Below are 13,421 nucleotides of genomic sequence, written 5' to 3' on the forward strand. Positions count from 1 at the left end.
GGGGTAAATCTCACCCAGCTCTGTCCACCAGGTTTTGGGGTGCATCAGCAGACAAGGTCCAGGGGGCGGAGAGGTAGGGTTGTGGTGGTCTATCGGGAATCTATCTCCCTGATCAGGTGTACAGTTCCACGATCTACTGGGTTTGAGTGTGTCCACCTGAAAGTGGGTGGCCGGGACAGTTTGGGGATTCTGCTGGTGTGCTGACCACCCTGTGACACAGCAGTCTCCCTGCCAGAGCTAGCTGAGGTGGTTTCTGCTCAGATCTTGGAGTCCCAGCGACTTGTAGTGCTGGGTGACTTCAATATCCATGCAGAATCCACTTTATCCGGAGCAGCTCTGGATGACCATGGGGCTGTCCCAAGTGATATCAGGGCCCACTCATAAGGCTGGACATACATTGGACCTAGTTTTTATTGTGGACAAGAATATGGTTGGTGTGGAAGAGAAAAAAAATTCCATTGTCATGGACTGATCATCACCTGATCAGTTTTAGACTAACCGTGACTTCAAAACTCCACGGGAGTGGAAGACATATTAAAATGGTCCACCCCAGGAGGCTTATAGATCCTAATGGATTCCTGACAGCTCTTGGGGAATTACCTGTAATGAAGGCTGACGATCCTGTTGATGCCTTGGTCGAACTTTATAATGCTGAGATGGCCAGGGCAGTGAACACAATCGCCCCTTGCAGACTCAAACCGGCTCCTTGGTTCTCTGACGAGCTGGCGGTGATGAAGAGGACGAGAGGAAGGCTAGAGTGCCACTGTCGGACAACTCGCAGTGTACCTGACCGAACACAGGCTAGAGCCTCACTAAAGGCCGTGCTGTTGAAGGCAGCCAGAAAAGCTTTCTTGACTGCCCGCATCGCATCTGCAATAAATAGACCTGCTGAGTTGTTTCAGGTGGTCGGGGAGCTTCTTCACCCTCATGGGGGGGGGGGGAAGGTCCCCGACCACCCAACAACCCAATGTTGCTATTTCGCACATCATTTTGCTGACAAAGTCGCTCAAATATTCTCCGAATTAGACACTAGATTAGTCGCAATACCAAATGAGGTACCCGAGGCATCTGCTTGTCTGGTTTTAATGGATTCGTTTCAGTCAGTTCAGCCCGATGATGTCGGGGGGGGGGGGTCCTCGGGGCTGTGAGGACGACCACTTGCGCTCTGGACCCTTGCCCTTCCTGGCTTATTAAACTTGTCAGTGTGGGATTGGTAGATTGGTTCACTGTAATCATAAATGCTTCATTTGATCAGAGACATTTCCCATAGTGCCTTAAACAGGCAACAGTAAGGCCTTGACTGAAGAAGATGTCTCTTGATCCTATGGTTTTAAACAACTACCGCCCAATCTCCAATCTCCCTTTTCTGGGCAAGGTTCTAGAGTGAGTGGTTGCCCCGCAGTTCCAGTGCTTCCTCGACGAGACCAACTATCTAGATTCATCTCAGTATGGCTTCAGGCCTGGTCACAGCACCAAGATGGCTTTGGTCACCTTGGTGGATGACCTCCGCAGAGAACTTGACAGGGGGAGTGTGTCCCTGCTGGTTCTCTTGGACATCTCAGCGGCTTTCAATACCATCGGCCATGGTATCCTTCTGGGTCGACTCTCCGGAATGGGTATTGGGGGCACTGGTCTACAGTGGCTCCGCTCCTTTCTGGAGGGTCATATCCAGTTGGTGAAGCTGAGAGATACCTGCTCGGACCCCTAGCCTTTGACCTGTGGGGTCCTGCAAGGTTCTATTCTATCTCCTATGCTATTTAACATCTACATGAAACCACTGGGCGAAGTCATCCGGAGTTTTGGAGTACGGTGCCATCTCTACGCAGATGACACCCAACTCTACTACTCTTTTCCACCAAACTCCAAGAAAGCCCCTCGGGTCCTGGACCAGTGTCTGGCCACCGTGATGGACTGGACGAGGGCTAACAGGCTGAAACTTAATCCTGACAAGACAGAGGTCCTCTTGGTCAGTCGTTTGACCGATTGGGATATAGGGTGGCAACTTGTGCTTGACAGGGTCACACTCTCCCTGAAGGCGCAGGTCCACAGCCTGGGGGTCTTCCTAGACTCAGCGCTGCCGCCGGCGGTGGCTGGGAGGGCCTTTGCCCAATTAAGGCTTGTGCGCCAGCTGTGACCGTATCTTGAGAAGGCTAACTTGACCAGGGTGGTCGATGCCTCAGTTACTTCTAGAATGGATTACTGTAATGCACTCTACATGGGGCTGTCTTTGAAGATGGCTCGGAAACTACAACTAGTTCAAAGATCAACAGCCAGATTGTTAACTGGAGCTAGTTACAGGGAGAGGTCAACTCCTCTGTTTAAACAGCTCCGCTGGCTGCCATTAAGTTTCTGGTCCCAATTCAAGGTGCAGGTGCTTACCTATAAAGCCCTAAACAGTTAGGGACTGGCCTATCTTCATGACCGCATCTTCCCCTATGAACCTGTGCAATCTCTAAGATCTTCTGGGGAGGCTCTTCTCTCGCTTCCTCCCCCTTTGCAAACGCGGTTGGTGGGATGCAGGAGAGAGCCTTCTCTACGGTGGCTCCTCGGCTCTGGAATTCCCTCCCCAGGGAGATTAGGTTAGCACCAACCCTCACTATCTTCCGGAAGCAATTAAAAACATGGTTGTTTTGTTGTGCTTTTGAGTAGATAAGTCTGTTATAACCTGGTCCATATTCACAGTGTCATTTGTCCTGTTCACTTTTTAGTTTGGTTTACATTCAGATTTATCTTCCCTACCTGTTGTGTCTATTTGATGTGTGTCCTATTTGTAATAGACACTCCCTTCATCAGTTTTGATTGTCGCCCAGATGTTATCCTATACTGGACTTTTTAATTCTTTGGATGATTGTATAACATTTTAACAATGTATTTTAGCTATGACCTGTTTAATTTGTTTTTAATTTGTGTTGTTATGCCTTAATTGTTGTATTTTATGATTTTATGTGACTATATTGGGCTTGTTCCCCATGTGAGCCCCCCCGAGCCCCCGCCTGGGGAGCTGGAGGCGGCATAAAAATTAAATTTATTATTATTATTATCAAGATATTCATAGTCAGATCATAAAAACAAGAATCCTAGCACCTATCTGTGCATTCTTGAGTGTGTATTCTCAAGCCTGATACTCCTGTAATGTAACTCCTATCAAAGTATGACTACACAGCCAACCCACACTGTTTTGTGAACTCTAGTTGACTGTTGTAAATTAATGTGGATATTTGCTTAGATTTTATGCTAGTATATAATTTTGTTTGATTATGTCTAGTTTAATTTATTGATGTTAGATGTAATCTAACATTTAATTTAGGCTATTAGGTTTTAATTTGATGTTAGGCTTTTAATTATATTTTCATATGTGGAGTTTCTCTGGGATTTTATGTCAATATTTGTTTGTTTTATGGAGGCATCGAAAGTTTGCCATTGTATGTTGGAATCTGCCCTGAGTCCCCTCGGGGAGATAGGGCGGAATACAAATAAAGATGATGATGATGATGATTATTATTATTATTAAGTTGACCCCTCCGTTGGCTACCCTTCACAGTTTTCCAAAGGCTGTGATAACTGGCATGAGCCAGGAATGCCCAGTTTCTCACAGTCATTTTCTCTCTTGTGTGCAAATATCAGAGTGTCATTTTTTCTTTTAAAGAATTCAGTAGGTGGATGGTGTTAGATTCTGAATGTTTCAAGCTGTATATTACCTTCTTGTAGAAATCTAAATACACCTTAGAGGAATCCTTTCACTTCCTGGGATGGAAAGCTCCAAAGCAGATTGTCAGTTGGAATGCTTGGCATGAACATGAAGATGTTCTGGATGAAACCTGCAGATATCTTGTAGGTTACCCAAAGGGTTTTTTTGTTTTTGTTTGGTATCACAAATTATTCTTGTTTCAAGAATAAAAGAGGGATATAAAACAAACCTGATTACAGTGAGCCTTTGGTGTCTACTGGAGTTCGGTTCTAGTACCCCCTGTAGATACTCGAGTCCAATTGTATACCATGACATAAAATTGTGTTCTTTATACAAAATGGGAAAATCAAGATTTGCTTTTTTGATTACAAAAATGCTTTGAAGCTATAGATGATGGAATCTGTGGATGTACAATCTGGATACAGAAGGCAAACCATATAGCAAAGATGATGGAAGACTTTTGAAAAGCCATTTGCTTTTACTCATGCAATGCTTATCTCATGTGTTTACTTCATTTCACACATGCATATCTTTAGTTCTGAATACAAAATCTGCTGAAATAACTGTTCTCTCTTGTGTTCATTCCATACTATTTCTGCTTTACTACCAATGTTTCTGTTAAAGAAGTAATGCCAAAATTACATCTACTTCTTTAACTGAAGTATACATATATTGCACTTTCCCTCGATGTGCAAAATGCTTCACACACATGATCTCAATGGTCCTTACAGAAGCCCTGTGCAGTAAGCCTGGGATATCCTTTATCTGCACAGTTATGTGATGAGATACAAACAACCTAGCACAGGGAGTGAGAAATGGGTGGCCCACAAATGTTCATAGAATCACAGCATTGGAACTGAATTGGACTGCAATTCTCATCAACCCCACCCAGCAAAGCCATTGGTGAGGAGGATGGAGATTATAGTATAACAGTATTGAAAGGGTCACAAGATGTCCCCCTGCCCTAGCTAAAATGCCACTATCTTAAAACATTAATAAATTATGTGGTAGTATTTAAGTTTACCTTTTGGATGAAACCAGTTTTATATTTGTTACACTTTCAGATACAGAAACAAGAAGGAGCTCTTCAAAGATTCTTGTACCAGGGCATTTTCTACACAGGGAGTCCCATTATTTCTATTAAAAGGGCTTCCATCATGTTCCTAAGTTTCCTAGTACTACGTATGGACAACACAGTTGCAAAGGAAGATCTAGATTTGGTATCCCAAAGTAAGTAAAGAGACAAAGTTTAAGATCACTGAAGTAGTATGCATAACACTAGATAAAATCATGAAACAGAAGATAGTCAGCTTAGGAATGGGAAGAATGAGGCCAGCATTGCTAATAGCGAGTTGCTGCCTAAAAAATAACAGGAGGACTGCAGAAGGTAGGCATCTGTCTTGTACAGACTGCCTTTCTGTTTTTCTTGCAATTACCACTTCTGTGATGATGTGTCACATTCTTGACATGGAGATTGTGTTGTATATTGCCTTGAATGCGTCAAGCAAATTGCTCTAAATTGTCCAGCCCATATTAATATATTGTCACATAAAATATCAGTAAAATGCTGAACAATTGTTTCCAGATATAAACCTTGGTACCCTTTGGAGCAAAATCTACAAAGCAATTTATGGCATCTTAAAGACAAACTAATTTGATTGTGACATAAGGTGTCTTTGATTATCTTTTTATCAGGTGCTTGAAGTGTTACATCAGCTGATAATTAATATCTGCATGCTTGGGATTGTGTGGGTTGAGAGGAATTACAAACATCGGAGGAGAAAGTGACAAAAGATTCAATGTGCAGAGGCTGATAATTTGCTACTAACAAAGCAATTGCATGCAGAGCCGGCCCTAGGTATTTTTCAAGTGTAGGCGAACAGAATTTTGGCACCCCCCCCCCCCAAACCAATCACTGAAAAATAAAAGCGTTGGATAAGCGAAAATGTTGGATAATAAGGAAGTATAAAGGAAAAGCCTATAAAACATCAAATTACATTATGATTTTAAAAATTAAGCACCAAAACATCATGTTTTACAACAAATCAATAGAAAAAGCAGTTCAATACATGGTAATGTTATGTAGGAATTACTATATTTGCAAATTTAGCACTAAACATTGAACAGGGATATAGGGCAGTGTGGACTTAGATAACCCAAATAGCCCTCAGTATTAAAAAAAACCCTCTAAAATCAGGACAATAAATAAAGAACAACACTCTGAAAACAGAAGAAATCCAGACAGTAAACAATCAGGGGCAGCTAACTCCTCCCAAAAAAAGATTCTCCCAGGCAAGAAGAAGCCAGGCCTTGAAGCCACAGGGCCATTAAATGCTAATCAAGGTGATTAATTACAACATTCACACCTGCTTCAAAGAAAAGTTCTTTCTCCCACCCTGGACCTTCTACAGATATATAAACCCCACATACCTAGCTTCCAAGTTCCTACAGACCTCACAATCTCTGAAGGCCCCAAAGGTGGGCTTGCGTGGTGCGAAGGTGGGTCTGCGCTGGCCGGAAGGCCCAGCACGGCCGCTGGAAGGCCCGAAAGAGAAGGAGGTGGAGAGTGGTGCCCTCCTCCCAGGACGATGGTGCCCCCGGGACGATGGCGCCACAGGCAAATGCCTATTTCGCCTTATGGTTGGACCGCCTCTGATTGCATGGCAGATGATGAATATCTGTGATGTGATAAAAACTTTTTGTCTTTATTTAGGCTTGATCTACACCACCATATAATGTAGTTTAAGAACGCAGATTAACTGCATTGAATTGGATTCTATGGCAGTGTAGATTCATATACTCCAGTTCAACACAATTAATCTGAATTCAGAAACTGTATTATAGGGCAATGTAGCTCCCACCTCAGTCTACAAGACGTAGTGATGGACCGTCTGATAAAGTCAATGCACTGCTATTGCTTTGGTTGAAGGACAGTTTTTTTTTCTCTCTATATATATATAAAAACGTGTATCTAATGCCCGAGTTCCCAGTGTGCTCAAACTGTGAAATATGAATTTTTTAAAATTTGCTACTAGCACCTGGATCTTCCTAGATAAGCCGAATCTTTAATATCAAAGGATATTTCAGCATCTATCTATCACCAATTTATCTATTGAGTATCCTGTCTTTCTGCTAATATGAGACCCAAACTAGCTTACAAAAGAAATCAAAATAAAATAGCTAATATATAGTACAATCAGCCCTCCACATTTCTTGTGAATAAAGGAATTGATATATTTTACCTGAGAGGCTATTTCTCTAGAATTTCTAGGCCTTCCAACATGATTATATTATGCTCAAGTTTTGCTGGAAGGTGAACAGAATCACACTGGAGGACCTAGAGGTTCCTAGAGAGGTATTATCTCTAGAAACCTCTAGATCAGAACTTTCTAAACATTTCATGTTGGTAACACACCATTTTCATACATGTGTTGCTTTGCAACACAGTAATTCAGTTTTATTAGCAAACCAGAGGTTAAACCAACCCCTTAAAAGAGATACAGATGCATACATAAGGTGTAATAACGCAACATATCTCATTAAAATCTTTCACTTACATTTTTAAAATATATTATTTATTGCTTATTTCACATGGACCCATCGAGTTCATGCAACACACCAACACATTGTAGACAACACACCTACATGTTGTGACTTATAGTTTGGATAGCTATGCTCTAGGTCAGGGGTCCCCAAACTAAGGCCCGGGGGCCGGATGCAGCCCTCCAAGGTCATTTACCTGGCCCCCACCCTCAGTTTTATAATACATTTTTATATCAGTTTTAATAATATATATTGTATATACATATAATATTGATAAAAATATTATAATGTTATACAATATAATACTAATAATAATCTATATATATAAAAGAGTGATGGCATCACGGCAATTCACAAAACAACAAAAGTACAGGCCCCCCAACCTCAAAATTTGACAACACAACCCATCATCCACGCCTCAAGGTTGATACAACAAAAAGAAAAGAAAAATAAAGTCCTAATTAGAGGGAGAGCAATAATTTTTTTTTATCCAATTGCTGCCAGTTTAGAGGGCTAATCTCTGCCCACTTGGTTGCCTAGCAACCAAGGGACAGCCAGGTTTCAGTTAGGGGACAGGCCGATTTAGGCCTCACTTAGGCTTCTTCCACAGATTATCTAATTTGCACTGGATTATATGGCAGTGTAGACTCAAGGCCCTTCCACACAGCTATATAACCCATTTATAATCTTATATTATCTGCTTTGCACTGGATTATCTTGACTCCGCACTACCATATAATCCACTTCAGTGTGCATTTTATACAGCTGTGAAGAAGGGGCCTCATATAATCCAGTTCTGAGCAGATAATATAAGATTAGAAATATACAGTAGAGTCTCACTTATCCAACGTAAACAGGCCGGCAGGATAAGTGAATATGTTGGATAATAAGAAGGGATTCAGGAAAAGCCAATTAAACATCATATTAGGTAATCGTTATACAAATTAAGCACCAAAACATCATATTATACAACAAATTTGACAGAAAAAGTAGTTCCATGCGCAGTAATGCTATGTAGTATTTACAGTAGAGTCTCACTTATCCAACACTCGCTTATCCAACGTTCTTGATTATCCAACGCATTTTTGTAGTCAATGCTTTCAATATATCATGATATTTTGGTGCTAAATTCATAAATACAGTAATTACTATATAGCATTACTGTGTACTGAACTACTTTTTCTGACAAATTTGTTGTCTAACATGATGTTTTGGTGCTTAATTTGTAAAATCATAACTTAATTTGATGTTTAATAGGGTTATCCTTAATTCCTCATTATCCAACATATTCGCTTATCCAACGTTCTGCTGGCCCGTTTATGTTGGATAAGTGAGACTCTACTGTACTGTATTTACAAATTTACCACTAAAATATCACAATGAATTTAAAACACTGACTACAAAAACATTGATTATGAAAAGGCAGACTGCGTTGGATAATCCAGAACATTGTATAAGCGAATGTTGGATAAGTGAGATTCTTCTTTAATATGAAATAATTACTGGGATAGAATAATGCAGAACAATATAATCTCTAAAACCAGGACAGTAAATAAACAGGGGAATTCCACACAGGAAACAATCAGGGCCAGCTAACACCTCCCAACAAAGTATTCCCATCATCAAAGTCTGGCAAATCCTGTTTTCTCAGGGCCACAGACAGTAGAAGCACATAAAATATCGCAAACAACACCACTCTGAAAACAAGGGTATTCCAGACAGGAAACAATCAGGGCCAGCTAACACCTCCCAACAAAAAATTCACTCAGGGAGGAAACAGCCAGGCTTTAAAGCTGCAAGGCCATTACATCCTAATCATTTTTCCTAATTGCAGCATTCATACTTGCCTCCAACAAACAAAAAAACAATCAGAAATATTGTATATTCACAACCTTTAGGAAATAATATCCCCTGATGGTGCAGCGTGTTAAAGCGCTGAGCTGCTGAACTTCTGGACCGAAAGGCCACAGGTTTGAATTTGGGGAGCGGAGAGAGCCCCCACTGTTAGCCCCAGCTTCTGCCAACCCAGAAGTTCGAAAACATGCAAATGTGAGTGCATCAATAGGTACTGCTCTGGCGGGAAGGTAACGCCGCTCCATGCAGTCATCCCACATGACCTTGGAGGAGTCTACGGACAACGCCGGCTCTTCGGCTTAGAAATGGAGATGAGCACCAACCTCCAGAGTCAGACACGCCTGGACTTAATGTCAGGGGAAAACCTTTACCCTTGACCTTAACTACCACCAATTCCTCAATACTTTATTTCCCATACCACCAGACTTCGCCACAGCAACGCGTGGCCGGGCACAGCTAGTACCATATAATAATATTAATTATATTTTATATATTACATATAGTATTACAGTATAGTGGTATAGTTAAATATAGTAATGTATAATGCTAATATTGTGCTATGCTAATAATATAATATACTAGCTTTGCCCGGCCATGCGTTGCTGTGGCTTATGGGAATCCTTATGGAATAGCAGTGAATAGCCTTGCAGTCTCAAAGCCTGGCCGTTTTCTGGAGTAGCTGGAGCTTTTTGTTGTATGAATGTAGAGGCATGGATGAGGGGTTGTGCTGCCAAGTTTAGTGTTTCAGGGATGTGTAGTTTTGTTGTTTTGTCCTAGGCCGAAATTTCATTACCCTTTTACTAGCTGTGCCTGGCCACGCCTTGCTGTGGCTTAGTCTGGTGGTGTTGGTCAGTCTACATTAGGTTGTATTTATGCTGTGACCTCCACCTTCTTTATACTCACATTAGTAGTAGTATTTGAAGTCTGTTACCTTCTTCAATTTTTGTGTTGATTGATAATTGCTTGAGATCCCTGTTGTCTTTGGTTTGTTGTTAGTTGTAATGTCTGATTCTGCTGAGTGCGGTTTATATTTTTATTGTGGTACAATAGTCTTTTTTTTGGTTTTGCCTGTGTAGGTGTTTATTATTATTGTTGTTGTAGTGGTCATGAAGGTTGGATAAGTTAGATGCTACTGTATTGTTTTTTGGAGGCCCAGTGTAGCACTGACTGGCCTCTCAGCCTCAGTGCCTGGCTGTTTCTTGCCTGTGATGGTGTTGATTCTTATTGTTGTTGTTGTTATTGTTATTATTGTAATTGTTTTTTTGGAGGCCAAGTGTGAATGTAGGGATTGGGGAGGTGGATGAGTTGTGTTGTCAAATTTTGTATTTGTTATAGTCACAATGCATTGTTGTGAGTTTTGTGGGTCCAGAATGTGGTTTTGTGGTGTGGTTGTGTTGTTACAACTGAGAGGCAAGGCTTTTGTGTTGTGTTGCCAAGTTTTGTATTTCTGGGGCGTTTAGTTGTGTGCCAAGTTTTGTATTTCTGGGGTGTTTAGTTGTGTTGTTATAGTCACGATGCACTGTTGTGAGTTTTGTGGGTCCGGATTGTGGTTTTGTGGTGTGGTTGTGTTGTTACAATCGGGAGGCAAGGCTTTTGCATTGTTTTGCCAAGTTTCGTATTTCTGGGGCGTTTAGTTGTGTTGTTATAGTCATGATGCATTGTTGTGAGTTTTGTGGGTCCAGATTGTGGTTTTGTGTTATGGTTGTGTTCTTACAACTGGGAGGCAAGGCTTTTGCGTCGTGTTGTCAAATTTTGTATTTCTGGGGCATTTAGTTGTGTTGTTATCGCATGATGCGTTGTTGTGATTTTTGTGGGTCTGGATTGTGGTTTTGTGGTGTGGTTGTGTTGTTGTAACCTGGAGGCAAGCCTTTTGCATTGTGTTGCCAAATTTCGTATTTCTGGGATGTTTAGTTTTGTTGTTATAGTCACTGCGCAAACAACTTTATCATTTTATATATATAGATTGTATGTACATATAGCTGCTCTGAGTCCCCATCGGGGTAAGAAGGGTGGGATATAAATGTAGTAAATAAATGTAGTAAGTAAATAAATAATTAATTTTAGACTTAGGCTCACCCAAATTCTGAAATGACTTGAAGGCACACAACAACAACAAACAACAATCCGAATTAACTTGACTATCTCATTGGCCAGTAGCAGGCCCATACTTTCCATTGAAATCGTGATAGGTTTATGTTGGTTAAGATTGTTTTCATTTTTAAATATTGTATTGTTCTCTCATTGTTGTTGTTGTTGTTGTTTTACACTACAAATAAGACATGTGCAGTGTGCATAAGAATTGGTTAATTTTTTTTTTCAAATGATAATTCGGCCCCTCAACAGTCTGAAGGAATGTAGACCGGCCCTTTGCTTAAAAAGTTTGAGGACCCCTGCTCTAGGTCATCCAGTATGACTGATGTCACACTTCAAAGCCTAGAAGTTCATAGGGAGAACATTTTAATCAAATCTGTGAATAATCAAATCCACAAAAAGTCAAAACTGCAAATGTGGAGGGATGATTGTAAAAATGTTTGAAAAAAAGTCAATCCAATTAAAACGTTAACTTAAAACAAGTAAAAATGGAACAGACGTGGTTGGTGTCCATATTAGTGCTGATCTAGTAGAGAATCCTTTTGCATGTTAATTATTATTCCTATGTTGCTTTCAGCTCTGGAAAGCCTGATGCATGATTCCGATGTATCCGTGTGCATGACTGCAGCCCATGCCCACAATCGCATCTCCGCTATTCTCTCAAAACAGTTGAATGGACTTCATGGCAACAATATGGCCGCAGCCAGTGACTCTGGCGCTGAAAAGCAGATCAGTAATTCCAGATCCCAGAACTCTTTCCGCAACAGCAGTTCCAGTCTGTTTCGCGTCATGAGCCTTTGGAAATCTGCCAACAGGAATTAGGGTCTTGCTGGTGGGTGGGAAAGGAGTTCGGCATGCACCTTTTCATCACAACAGAATGGCTGCAAACATTATTCTTCTTGCAGTCAACGTGTGGAAGAAAAACATGAAGGGGGACCACAAAAGGAATCTTGGCTTCATTGTTTCCCTCAATAATAAATGTCACTGGTTCACTCCACAATCCAGCCTCTTGGATCAGTTTTCAAAGATGGCAGTGCTACTCCAAGCCATTATAATAGAGATGGACAAAGTAGAGGAGACTTGTGGCAACTGTTAAGGCAAACCCATTTAGTTGCCCATGAAATCTTATCCTGAAATGAACTGGTTTGTCTTAAAGATGCTCATCAGCCCATTAACTTGCTGGGGCAACATTACCAAAAGTTGTTTTCTTTCCTCCAAATATTAAAGTATGGTGCAGCAATTATTTTAGTGTTAAATAATAACACTATTTTTTGCTACAAAGATGTACTACCACTCTTCTTCCCCATTTCTCCAAATCTAGCTTAATGTCTAGAGAATCAGTTTAGTTTTGACAAAGACCTCATCAGACCACGGCTCAAAACCCTCCTTGGACAAGGACAGGCCGAGTGACCATCAGTCGGGGTGTTTTGATTGTGTTTTCCCGCATAGAATCATAGAATCCTAGAGCTGGAAGCGACCTCGAAGGGCATCCAGTCCAACCCTCTGCCAACACTATGAGTCTATGATCACCCTCTGTATGACCTTGAGCAAGCCACATTTTCTCAGCCTCAAAGGAAGGCAATGGCAAACCCCATCTGGAAAAAATTGCCACATGATAGGTTTGGCTTGGGTTCCACATATGTTGGCAGCACAACGACTGCATAGTATCTATGTACTATGTAGGAGATAAGGCAGATGAGCTGTCATCGAACTTTAAAAGTAATTTTTAGGATACATTTTTAAAACTCTCAATGAGACAGTAGGTGTTGCTGGAAGCAAGTAATCGATGATGTGTCACATTTAAAAATATGTCCCTGTTTCAGTGAATAATGGAACTGTTAAAAGCAGAAGCCCTGAAGAATTTACTGTAAATTTTCAGTTAACTGGCACCCATAGGATTTAGGATCCGGTTCCATTATCTTAATATATCAATATATCAATATAAAAATATCAATACATAAAGTCTGTATTGATATATTAATATTGAAATAGAGTAATTGAAAGCAAATAAAGACAAACTTAATGCAATGTGTTGTCGAAGGCTTTCATGGCCGGAATAACTGGGTTGCTATGAGTTTTCCAAGCTGTATGGCCATGTTCCAGAAGCATTCTCTCCTGACGTTTCGCCCGCATCTATGGCAGGCATCTTCAGAGATTGTGAGGTCTGTTGGAAACAAGGCAAAGGAGATTTATGTATCTGTAGAATGTCAAGGGTGGGAGAAAGAACCCTTGTCTGTTGGGGGCA

At 41.0% G+C, this 13,421-nt stretch overlaps 1 protein-coding gene across 11 annotated transcripts in view; it reads left to right on the forward strand.

The window, feature by feature from the left end:
• The window catches only part of mroh7 (maestro heat like repeat family member 7), a 49,438-nt gene extending 37,262 nt beyond the window's left edge, over window positions 1-12,176 (forward strand). For 9 of the 11 annotated variants that reach the window (XM_062978289.1, XM_062978286.1, XM_062978285.1 and 6 more), the window contains 3 exons: window positions 3,709-3,831; window positions 4,753-4,918; window positions 11,754-12,176. In XM_062978289.1, coding sequence (XP_062834359.1) covers window positions 3,709-3,831; window positions 4,753-4,918; window positions 11,754-11,998 — 534 coding nt within the window. In that variant the 3' untranslated portion in view covers window positions 11,999-12,176. Of the gene's footprint in view, window positions 1-3,708; window positions 3,832-4,752; window positions 4,919-5,383; window positions 5,547-11,753 lie in introns of all 11 variants that reach the window. The other 2 variants (XR_010005407.1, XM_062978287.1) reach the window with 2 other exon arrangements.
• Window positions 12,177-13,421: the final 1,245 nt, after the last annotated feature.

Source organism: Anolis carolinensis, chromosome 4, assembly GCF_035594765.1.
Source record: "Anolis carolinensis isolate JA03-04 chromosome 4, rAnoCar3.1.pri, whole genome shotgun sequence".
NCBI lineage: Eukaryota > Metazoa > Chordata > Lepidosauria > Squamata > Dactyloidae > Anolis > Anolis carolinensis.